This window comes from Podarcis erhardii (genome assembly GCF_964252035.2).
Source record: "Podarcis erhardii genome assembly, chromosome: 13".
Classification (NCBI taxonomy): Eukaryota; Metazoa; Chordata; class Lepidosauria; order Squamata; family Lacertidae; genus Podarcis; species Podarcis erhardii.
In genome coordinates, this window is record NC_138502.1 from 14,624,246 (window position 1) to 14,635,844 (window position 11,599).

Below are 11,599 nucleotides of genomic sequence, written 5' to 3' on the forward strand. Positions count from 1 at the left end.
ATTTGTGTCTCATCTATACAGGGCAATAGTAGAGGGTCTTGACTTGCTAATGCATCTTGGATTGAGGGCATGGTTGTGATTTTAAGGAAGCTGTGAACCCCATATTTGTTACCATTGTTTCTTATTATATTCTTAAATGTTCATCTATGTAAGCTTCCCAGATAATGATCAACAAACCTGAAAGAATGTTCCATGTTGTCTCAAATGCAGGTTCTCGCATTTAATAAGCCAGGGGTGGGAAATCTTTTTTCTATCCAGGGCCAATGACCCACAGGGGAAAAAATTCAGGGGACATACACAATCATTAATTGTGCAATGAATATAATAAATGAATAAGTATATTGAAACACTCAAAAAGTTAGTGTTTGGGTGTTGCCATCTCCTGAAACTCCTGGCTACGTAGGTTGGGATCTACTTACTAACATGAATAATACTATAACTGAAAATACTATAAATGCTTTCTTTTTGCAGGGATTCTTCCAGTGGAACAAGAAAGGTAGGTGGGACAAGGCTTTTAAACTACCTTTGCAAGATACTAGCAGCATAACTAGCCGTTCTTCATGCCACCTTTCTCTTTGTAAAGGAGAGAGGGTGTTGTGCACTGCTGTTAGATTATGCTTGGAGCACCGGCTGTTAACAGTGCCCAAGTGTCTACTTTCCTTGCTGACCCATCGGGGAGATGGTGGTGGGTAGCAGTAAAGAGCCTACTGGTAAAGCCCAGGGACTGGATGAAATTAAAAGGTGGCATCTGCACTTGACAAACCATAGATAAGCAGTTATACTAGCAGAAGAAAGATGGAAACACAGTGCCACATAAGACTTCTGACTAGTTTCAAAATTTTTGAACAAGAGACTCCAAAGACAAAAAATAAATAAATAAGTGATCATTAGCATCAACGCCATCAGTCAAAACAGGACATCCTGCCCATCAACAGTGATAGAGTGGTTTAGTTAATTCTGCCTCGTGGGCTATTTCAGTCTGGGCAGTGTCAAGGAAGACGTTGTATCTCACCTCAAAATCTTTGGGAGGCCCCCTGTCACACATCCATAACTTAGCAACTACATAGTTTTCCTTGCTGACAAGCTATATTTGCACATGGACAAAACTGTCCCCACTGAGACTGATTTTAAACATACATACAGTGGTACCTCAGGTTACAGATGCTTCAGGTTACAGACGCTTCAGGTTACAGACGCTTCAGGTTACAGACTCCACTAACCCAGAAATAGTACCTTGTGTTAAGAACTTTGCTTCAGGATGAGAATAGAAATCGGGCGGCGGTGGCACAGCAGCAGCAGGGGGCCCCATTAGCTAAAGTGGTACCTCAGGTTAAGAACAGTTTCAGGTTAAGAATGGACCTCCAGAACAAATTAAGTTCTTAACCCGAAGTACCACTGTACTTGGTAAAGATCTGGTTTAGACAGTGATTAGGCGATGCAAGTTTGCTCAGGAACAAATATTGTTGCCTAGCTACCAGTGAGCTGAATAATTTATTTGGTGATCTAGTTTTGTCTTTGTAAACACTTTTAATTAAACCCAATTTCTGAACCCTCATAAAGTATACTATCAAAAAATCAGTATTCTAATGATACAGAGAAAGAAGAAATGTTTCACCAAGTGAGAGTCTAGCAGAATACAAGAAACTGGTGCTGTCCATTGCTGGATATGACAAGGGAGCACCAACTGCTCTCATCTCTATCATCTGGCTGCTTGAAGGCTAATATCTGCTTACCTTCTACAACCCTGCACTATAATCAGGAAGGGCTTCTTCTCTGGGCAATGCAGTGTTTTATTTGTTTATTTGACTAATTTGTAAATTATCCTTCATCAGTTAAGATATCAGCAATTCCCAAACTACATTCAATAAAATCATTTTTAAACATTAATTCCTACTTTAAAATAATATTCAAACCATCACACCACTATAGCAGAAAGCAGCATCCTTGCCTCTGACCTAAATCCCACCATTATTTCCCAAAGGCCTGAGTGAAAACAGATCTCTGTCTCAAGATGGCATTGGAAACTTAGGAATGAAAGTGACGACACAATCTCTAAGGCAGGGATAAGAATCTGTGACTCTCCAGATGTTGCTGGACTCCACTCATGCCATCCCCAACTATCTACCAAGCTAGCTGGGGCTGATGGGCGTTAGAGTCTAATGACATCTGGAGGGCCACAAGCTCATTGTCCCTACCCTCAGGGAGGGCATTTTGCAGGGTGCCACCACTGGGAAGGCCCTGTCACCAGATGACGGTTGGCTTACCTGTCAATGGGAGAGACCGCAAGCAGCATCTCCCCAGCAGATCTCAAAGCCCAGACCAGTGGATATAGGAAGAGGTGCTCTTACACCTCTTTGGGACCTAAGTCACTCAGGGCTTTATATGTTTGCATTCAAACCTTGAATCTGACCTAGTAAGCATGTTGGTAGTGCATTCTGTGTAAAATCAGTTTTATATGATTCCAGCCGGATACACTGATCACAAATCTGTTGGCTGTGTTCTGCACCAGCTGCAACTTCTAAACTGACTCAAAAGCACAGTCCCATGTGGATTACAGTAATCTGTTTGCAAGTGTACTAGAATTTGGAGTGCTGCGGCAAGGCTATCACAGTACAGTAGCTGGAAACAAGCCTTGCTGACCACTGAAGTCACTTGGGCCTCCAGTGACACTATTGGATTCAGGAGGACTCCCAAACAAGCTATGGATCTGCTCCTTCAGCTGGAGACTGAAGTGCAACACCATCTAGTCTCCCCAATACCCGAACATGAGAACCACTCACCAACACCTCTGTCCGCCTCATCAGGATTCAGCTTCAGTTGATTGGGCCTCACCCACCAGCCCATTACTGTCTCCAGACATTGGTCCAGCACTTGCACAGCCTCATTTGGTTCAGATGGTGTGGACGATGGTGAAGATGATCTTCCTTGGGAGGGATCTGGTTGGGTTTTTGAATCACTGACTTGTTATTGGTATGGCTTGCATGGTATACATTGATGAGTAGCAAATTAAATTATTTCTACTCCATTGTGGATATTTGGGTATGAAGAGTGCTGCGAGCATGTTCTCATTGTCAGTATTGAATCTTAATAAAGGAGATAGTTAAACATGCAAAGCGCATCAGATCTTGGTCGCACATCCTAAGATACTTTGGGAGATGGTATGCAGACTACACCCACAAAATCCTTTTAAGATGTGTAGGCTACATGGAATAAGCCACATAATTGTAAAAAGTGAGATTCACTTCCAGCTAAACAGAGGTTAAGATATAACTACATTCAGGGTGTTAACACAGTGAGTGGATTTCCACTAGCACCCCTTTTTTTTTTTTTTGCATTGAACCAGACAGGGCTTTATTTGAGAAGGGGTTGAGCCCCAAAATCTGTTTTGAGAAGGGCTCAGGCAGCAGCGAAACATACAGTACCTTTAACGAGAGTGAATCTGAGCCCAGCGCATTTCTTCCACATTTCAGAGGAAAATATCTATGTTCCAGCAAATACGAGTTTTGTGGCCACCATAAAAGACTTGACAGGTTTATTGCTGTGACCTTTTTTCCATGGACGATGACGATGATTCACTAGAACAACCTATTCACGCAGAACTGGGATTTCTGAGCCATTTCTGTGTTTAAAAATGAAGCACGGGAGGCGGGAGGGTGACAGTTGCTCCGGATTAGCTACTTCGGAGTACAACTGGGGACGCGAGCCCGTTAAACGTGGAGCATATACGTTCAACCGTCAACCCAGATCAAGTGTCAAGAAGCGAGACGCTCACAAGAAGCGAGAGAAACTACCCTCCGTTAAGAATGAGGTCATAATAACTGGTCGTTTAAAACAGTTCGGTCAACCGCCTCGAGCAGGCAGCGCGCGACACCCGCACCGACAGTTTGCTTTAAGGCGGGAAAATCAACCCAACTGCCTGAATAGGGGGCGGAGTTAATCCGGGCGGGCGGAGCGCCCGCTGCCGCCGTTGAGGGGGCGGGGTGGGTGTGAGGCGAGATGCTGCTGCTCCCCGCCCCCGCCGCCGCCCCCCCCCGTTTCTCGTTCTTCCCCGCTCCACTTTTTCTTCTCAAACATTAAAGTGGGCGAGGTGGAAAGGCGCATTGTGTGTGCGCGCGCGCGGGGGGGTGGGGTGAGGATTATTCTCTAGCAACCAAAGTATTCTCCGGCTTTACCAAAACCGATAGAAGTTCATATATATATGTGGGATTAAAATGCATTAGATATCAATATATGTAGAGATATATAATGCATTTTAATCCCACACTTAATCCCCCAAAGGCTGGAGCTTCCAAATACCAGTTATGATTTTTGCAGAGCCGTGCTGGGGTCTCTCTCAACAGTCCCTGGCCCTCAGCTGACGGTCTCAAAGACACGACACCAAAGGAAATGAGTTTTTGGAGGGAGGAGGGGGGAAAAAATAGTTCAATGGCCTGCAAAGTAAAAACATTCCTGGAAATGGAAGGGAACTTTCAGTCGTCTTTAGTGGTGGCGACAATAATTTTATTATTGTTGTCATTATCTTATTATTCAAGTCACACGTTCAGTCCTTGGCACCTCCAGGTAGAATTGGAAGAGATGTCTGAAAACCTGGAGAGATGCTGCCAGCCAGTGTTGACGATGCTGAGCTGGATGGAGCAAGGGTGGAAGGCAACTTCCTATGTACATCTCAACGCTCGTAACAGGTTAGCTTCATTATGCAAGGAAGAATATGGCTCAGTTTCCCGTGGGGTGCAGAGACAGTTTTCATGGGACACATGACATTGACAGAGGACACAGCGCGTTCAGCATGTAGAACAAATTCCACGCTGACTCAGAACTGGATGTGGCATATGCCAGGATATGCAGAGCAGATTTTACAGGAGCAGTTTAGGGCACTTGTCATATCTCACAGAACACAGTGCAAGGATTGTCATAAACCTTTTGTTGGTCCCAGAACACCACGCCACCCCCACCCCCACCCCCACCCCCACCCCCACCCCCACCCCCACCCCCACCCCCACCCCCACCCGTTTTTGCGCTTGGAATTGCATTGCTATTGGCAGCTTTTAAAACCTTAGCTTCTGTAAATGAGATATTGTACCAGATTTGGGGGAGAATAGATGGACAGAGAGTTGACATTTGTTGGATGTGTAGTGATGTATAACAGTAGTGGCGGGACTCGGGAACGTAAGTATGGGGCTTGGCATGCACTCCCATCTTCTACCCTAAGTGTTCAGGTCAGTTTCCCCTCTTACAGTTTTAACACTTTTTACCCGAATCGTCAGAGAATCATAAAATCATGGAATGTTAGAGTTGGAAGGGACCCCGGGGGTCATCCAGTCCAAGCCCCTGCAATGCAGGAATCTCAGCTAAAGCATCTATGACAGATCCATGACCATCCAACCTATCCTTAACAACCTCCAAGGAAGGAAAGTCCACCACTTCTCGTGGGAGTCTGTTCCACTGCTGAACAGCTCTTACTGTCAGAAAGTTTTCCGAATGTTTAGTCGGAATCTCCTTTCTTGCAACTTGAAACCATTGGTTCGAGTCCTACCCTCCAGTGCAGGAGAAAACAAGCATGCTCCTCCTTCACGTGACAGTCCTTAAGATATCTGAAGATGACTATCTCCTTCCAGTCGCCTCTTTTCCAGGCTAAACACACCTAACCCCTTCAAGCGCTCCTCATAAGGCTTAGTTTCCAGACCCTTGATCCTCTTGCTTTCCCTCCTCTGCACACGTTGCAGCTGTCATGCCAGGAAAGTGGAGTTCAGAAGGGGAATCTGGGTTGACTATGCAAAAACAAGCAGTTGCTTAGCGTATGTGGGAAGCAACGGGGTTTACTCAAAATCTCAAAAGCAGAAATCAGTTCCTAAACTTTGGTCTCGTATAAAGGGCATGTATTATAATCCGATTGGGCTGCCATCTACTCTAGCCGTTTGCTTAAACGAGGGTCGTATGACAGCTCTAACTTCGGGAAGTGACTGAGTTAAAACCGTAGAGCTTCTACTGTCTCCGACGCCTAGAAAGGACTCAGAAGGAAGTACCGTTGTTGAGGGGGCTTAATCATGAAGGGACCTTCCTGTTGCAAGCGGATCTCCATAGCTAGACACCTAGCAGCATCCCCATGCCCACTAATGAAAACAAAGCCTGCAGGGGACCCATAAGGGAGACAACGCCAAAGAACAAGGTTCGATGTGGCTGCAATTGCAGCATCTCGCTGGATCGTACGAGCAGATGATGAAGGGAAAGGGGCTGGGGAAGGGGTGGGAGTGAAAACAGCAATGGAGTCAGGAAACTGTCATGGTGACAGGAATGCAAGAACTGGGCTGGGGAAAGTTAAGGAGAAACGACCCCCCCCCCGCTTCCAACTCAGCTTTGGCAGCTTTCCTTTAATTGTGCAAAATATCCTTACATTTTAGAGGAATATTTCTGATGTGAGAGGTGTTGGGCGGGTTTGGTTTTCTTTTTTCTTTTTCTTTTTAAATAACTGTCATATGGGGAACTTACGACTGTTCTAGTAGGCTCCATAGAAAGAAGGGTATAGATGTCTCTACTGATATGGACTTGTGGGGAATGTCTGTTCTGTAAGATGCTGGGGAATTTGTGTTATAGGATGATCTAAAATATGTGTACAGGGGTTGCTCTTTTATGAGCCTCAATAGGGAACTGGGGCATGGTTACACATGTGAGCATTGCATGTCTTAATGGTGTAGACATCTTTGCATGCTCTCACCCTATACAAATCTATTTCTTTCCCCGCAATCAGAATTCCCCAGTACTAACGCTGCTGTGACTTCCCTTATGGAACGTGAAAAAGAAACATGTATCCTGGATCTCCAGGACTCCAGTGAAGAAGAGACACTAAGAGGTGAGGAATGAATGGAAGCTCTGCAGCTTAATGACTTAATGAATCAGGAAATCTCCCCTCCCCCTTCCACAAAGTTATAGGGATGTTTTTAGACAAGCCATCACCTCTTAACAGCTTTCTTTAAACATATAAAGGGAAAGAAAAAAAATAGAGATTTCCAGGTTTACCAGAAGGAACCTTGAAATTAGACTTGATTTGGATTATTGTAATGAGATGTCTTACCTCCTTATTTAGAACCCTGCTTTCCTGTTCCTGTTTTCTTGATCCACCACCAAAATTACGCAAGAGTCATTTTCACCCCTTATCATTTTGCTGAGGTTTCAAAGATATGCCATCAACCTTCTCTCTCAATTTGTGGGAGAGTTTTCAGTTGCTACTTGTCAGTTCTATAGATCTATTTTAACATTTTTGTTAAACTATGCAGGCAATGAAATTAGTTTTGCAATCCACTTTAGTCTAATCACCCACAAGTGTGGGACTGGTGCTGATGGAGCACAAGACTAACAGGAGGCAGGTGTTCAGACAAGACATGGTAAACTGTGATTAGCTTCAAAAAGGGTTGAATAGCTGCAGAAAGTAAGACCCTATGCAGCAAACTCCCCATAGCTTTTATGTGATCACCCTTGAAAGTTGAGCTAATTCATCGCACATACTACAGAAATACATCAAGGTTTTAACAAAAATTCATATATTTCTATATAATGAGAAAATCTATTACGTTCTCTTTCAATGCTCTAATTTTACCCACAATTCTGTCAATTCCTTGTGATGAGAGAATTGTGAGTAAATAAGTTTCTTTGATTTCCAAAATAGCCTCCATGATTGACTTTTTTTTTTTTTTTGCAAGCTTTGTGGCAGTTTAAAAGCAGGAGGGGATTTGTATCAATTTCCTTTGTGTTAGGGCTGGGCGTTATCAGCTTTTCAACACTGCGGCAGCCAAACATCGTGGTTTGGTGACATACTGCAAAGTTGAAAAAACAAGATGCATTGGCCTCTGCCTGTGAGACACTGGGTGAAACTGCCCCAGCTCTCACCTCCAAAAGCTGAGGCAGTTTCACCCAGGCTTGCAGGCTGGGACAATGCAGCTTGTTTGTACCACTCAGCCCCAGTGCAAGCAGGCAGAGCACCAGGGCTCCTTTAACTGCTCGCTGTGGGGAACGGCAACCATGCTCCCCTCAGCTGAGCAGTTTCACAGAGTCCCCACCCCACCACAGCTTGCAGGATCCAGTGCCGGGCTGGGGGCAACTGCACATTCCTCAGTCAAGCAGTTTAAAGATGCAGAGGGAGGAGCCGATACAGCTTGTTTCTCCCTTTGCGTCATATGAGGGCAGAGTGGGATGGCGGTTTCACTCAGCAATATATTCTTGGTGAAACCACCACCACTCCTGAGTTCCTCTGCTAGCAGTGCCCACTGGAGGAAGGAACTCTTGACTTCCTTCAGTGGATACTGCTAGCAGGGGGACCCAGGACCGGTGGCGGTTTCGTTTGTCATTGCTATTTATTTTAAAATGTATAGTGTGCTTTCCCAAGGTTCAAAGCAGTGTACAAAATGAAGTTAAGAGTTCAGCTGCCAACAGTGAGGTAAAAATCTTTGGTATGATTATTCCGACAGAAGACATTGAGATAATAAATGAAAATAAGGAAGAGGAAGCAGAACAACAAAGCATACAGAAAGAAGACAAGTGGATTCATGACAAGGCAAAGAGCCAGCAAGAAATCTTCCAGGAAAAAGGAATCACAGCACAAGGCCATCTAATGGAAACGACGCAGCATGTGGCCAGTAATGGTGAATCTGTCATATCTGTGGAACAAGAATCTACGGACATTTTTTCCGACAATGACAAGGTGCCCAAAGCCACCATCTGCCCTGACTGTGGGAAGAGCTTCAGTAACAGCTCCCACCTAGTCCGGCATCGTCGTGTACATACAGGAGAGAAACCCTACAAATGCCCCCACTGTGACAAGAGCTACCGCCAAGACTCCCACCTGGTCCAGCACATGCGTTCTCACACAGGGGAGAAGCCATACCGCTGTACTCACTGTGGCAAGGGCTTCTCCCAGAGCTCCAACCTTATCATCCACCAGCGGACTCACACGGGCGAGCGGCCCTTCACCTGTCCCGAGTGTGGGCGGAGCTTCAGCCACAGCTCCGATCTCATCCAGCACAAGCGGATCCACACGGGCGAGAAGCCCTACGTCTGCTCCATCTGCGGGAAGTGCTTCTCGCAGAGCTCCAAGGTCACCCAGCACAAGCGCTTCCACTCGGGGGAACGGCCCTTTTCCTGCGGGGAATGCACCAAGACGTTTCGTCTCCGCGCTGACTTGGTCCGCCACCTCCGTGCCCACACCGGCGAGCGGCCCTTTGGGTGCCCAGAATGCGGGAAGCACTTTGCCGAGAGCTCCCACCTTATCCGACACCAAAGGATCCACATGAGCGAACGGCCCTTTCGCTGCCCAGACTGTGGGAAAGGGTTCAACCAGAGCTCCAACCTGCAGCAGCACCAGCGCGTGCACCGAGGCCAGAAACCCTTCAAATGCGATGAGTGCGGGAAAGGTTTCGGCGTAAGCTCAGCACTGCTGCAGCACCAGCGCACGCACACGGGCGAACGGCCCTACTGCTGCAGCCAGTGTGGGAAGAGCTTCAGCGTCAGCTCCACTTATCACATACACCAGCGTATCCATGCTGGTCAAAAGCCCTACTCGTGCGCCAATTGCGGGAAAGGCTTTGTGCGCAGCTCCGCTCTCCTTCAGCACCAAGCCACCCACACTGGCGAAAAGCCCTTCCGCTGCCCATACTGCGGGAGAGGCTTTGGACAGAAGTCGGCACTCTCCCAGCACCGGCGAGCCCACGTGAGGAGAGGAGAGACGTTGGCTTTGGTGGAGGGCTGGGATGCTGCTGGGATGGAAGGTGTTGGGGACCAGGGGGTGGAAGGAGGAGTGGACAGCCTGTGGCAAGGCAACGGGATAGGGATTATGGAGCAGGAGTGGCAGAGCGAAGGGGACGAGAGCATGAGGCGGGAATGGGAGGACGACGGGGATGAGACGATGCGGGTGGAGTGGCAGGATGCAGACGAGAGCGTGGTGCAGCGGTTGCAGGAAGACAGCAGAGGGAGCATGAGGCAGGAGTGGAAGGATGGTGTGGATGACGAAACAGAGAGGACAGAGTGGCAGGATGACGAGGACGAGTGTGTGGAGCCGGGCTCGCAGGACGACTGCACTGAAAGCATGAGGCTAGAATGCCAGGACGACCCCGACGACGAGGCCGACGAGAGGGTGGCGGTGGGGTTGCAGGATGATGGGGACGAGAGCATGAGGCTGGAATGTCAGGATGACGAAAGCGAGGAGGAGGAGGATTTCCAAGACCATGAGGATCAAAGACTGAGGGGGAAGTGTCTGGAAGAGATTGTGGAGCCAGATTGGCAGGATGACAGAGAGGAGAGCCTAAGGGAGGAGTGGGAGAATGCCGTAGGTGAGAACTTCAGGCAGAAGCACACCAGCGAGGGACAGGAGTGGCACGGCAGTGAGGATGGTAGCGAGAGGCAAAGCTGGCTGGGAGAAGGGGAGGATAGCTTGGAGGGGGAAGGCGAGGAGATTGGAAGGCAGAGTTGCCAGGATGAAAATGAGGAGATTGTGGTATTAAAGTGATTGGTTGGGATGCAGCGGACAAAAGAATGGGAGTGGGATGCTTGGGGAACTCATTCTATAGCCCAACCAGCAAGCCATCAATATGTAGTGGACAGAAATGGCAGGACTATCCATTGGTGCAAAGTGGTCTTGTTCACCTGCAGCAAATATGGCCGTGTTTGTGTTGTGTGGGAGATTCTGCTTGGGCTGCTCTCCACTTGAAAAATGTTCCTCACCCTCAGTACCTGCATGCCTGTACTAGATATCTCCACATGGCTGCCTCATGGTCAAGCTGTATGATGATCCAGCTCCCTGTGTTGTCCCAAGTCTTGTGCCATTTGCTGGTCAAATTAATTCCAAATCGGGTGATTTTATTCAATCAGCTTTTAAATCTTACCCTACATCTGTACATGGTGTGCCACACTTCTCAAAGTGAACTATGTAATGTTAAAAACCCATAAAGCTACCCGAGGCAGGTGCCTTTTCATAAAGAGGTGGGTGACTGTGCCTTTCCTTACTGCTGTAAGCAATTCTTGCTACACTCCTTGAATCAGTTTGGTAGGAAGGACATCTCACCTCAGTCTGGAAGCTTTGAAATCATTGGCTTAAAAAGGTACTGTGTGAGCAACAAAAAAACCCCATTAACTTTGTTGTTTTATTTTCACTGATATTATTTAGGAGCCCAGGCAAATCTGGGAACATGTAAGACTCCAGTATTTAACTAGAACAGCTTTTTAAACTCTTATTGCATGCTCCAGACCCTTTACCCTTCCTAACTGAAGTTATTTTTGTAATGTTTTGATTTCTGCTATTATCCATGTCTCCCTCTTATGAACTAATAAATGCTCTTTTTAATTCCCACTCAAGTACCCTGAATTCTTTTAACTTTGACACCAGGGCTAATAATCAAGCTAAACATTTTTTCAAATCCATTTCAAGACAATTGATTTTACATAACCTATGCATTTTGGATACTCTGATCTTTGTCTATTCTTTGGAAGTAGTATGCATTTACACTTACAATTGCCAAATCTAGACAGCTGAGCTGATCAAAACTTGCTGGCCTTGATCCAGAGAACAGAAGGAGTTATTCTGCATACCTAAGTGTGGTTTGAATTTGTGTTTCTC

The 11,599-nt window shown here is 46.6% G+C and overlaps 2 protein-coding genes across 2 annotated transcripts in view; one reads left to right on the forward strand and one right to left on the reverse strand.

Moving 5' to 3' along the window:
- PRR14 (proline rich 14) overlaps window positions 1–3,876 on the reverse strand; it is a 46,011-nt gene extending 42,135 nt beyond the window's left edge. The window contains exon 1 of the mRNA XM_081835235.1: window positions 2,781–3,876. The gene's annotated coding sequence lies outside the window, so the exon portion shown is untranslated. The remainder of the gene's footprint in view (window positions 1–2,780) is intronic.
- The window catches only part of LOC309326894 (uncharacterized protein), a 34,331-nt gene extending 22,999 nt beyond the window's left edge, over window positions 1–11,332 (forward strand). The window contains exons 8-10 of the mRNA XM_081835925.1: window positions 6,120–6,166; window positions 6,746–6,847; window positions 8,460–11,332. Coding sequence (XP_081692051.1) covers window positions 6,120–6,166; window positions 6,746–6,847; window positions 8,460–10,492 — 2,182 coding nt within the window. The 3' untranslated portion in view covers window positions 10,493–11,332. The remainder of the gene's footprint in view (window positions 1–6,119; window positions 6,167–6,745; window positions 6,848–8,459) is intronic.
- The last annotated feature ends 267 nt before the right edge of the window (window positions 11,333–11,599 follow it).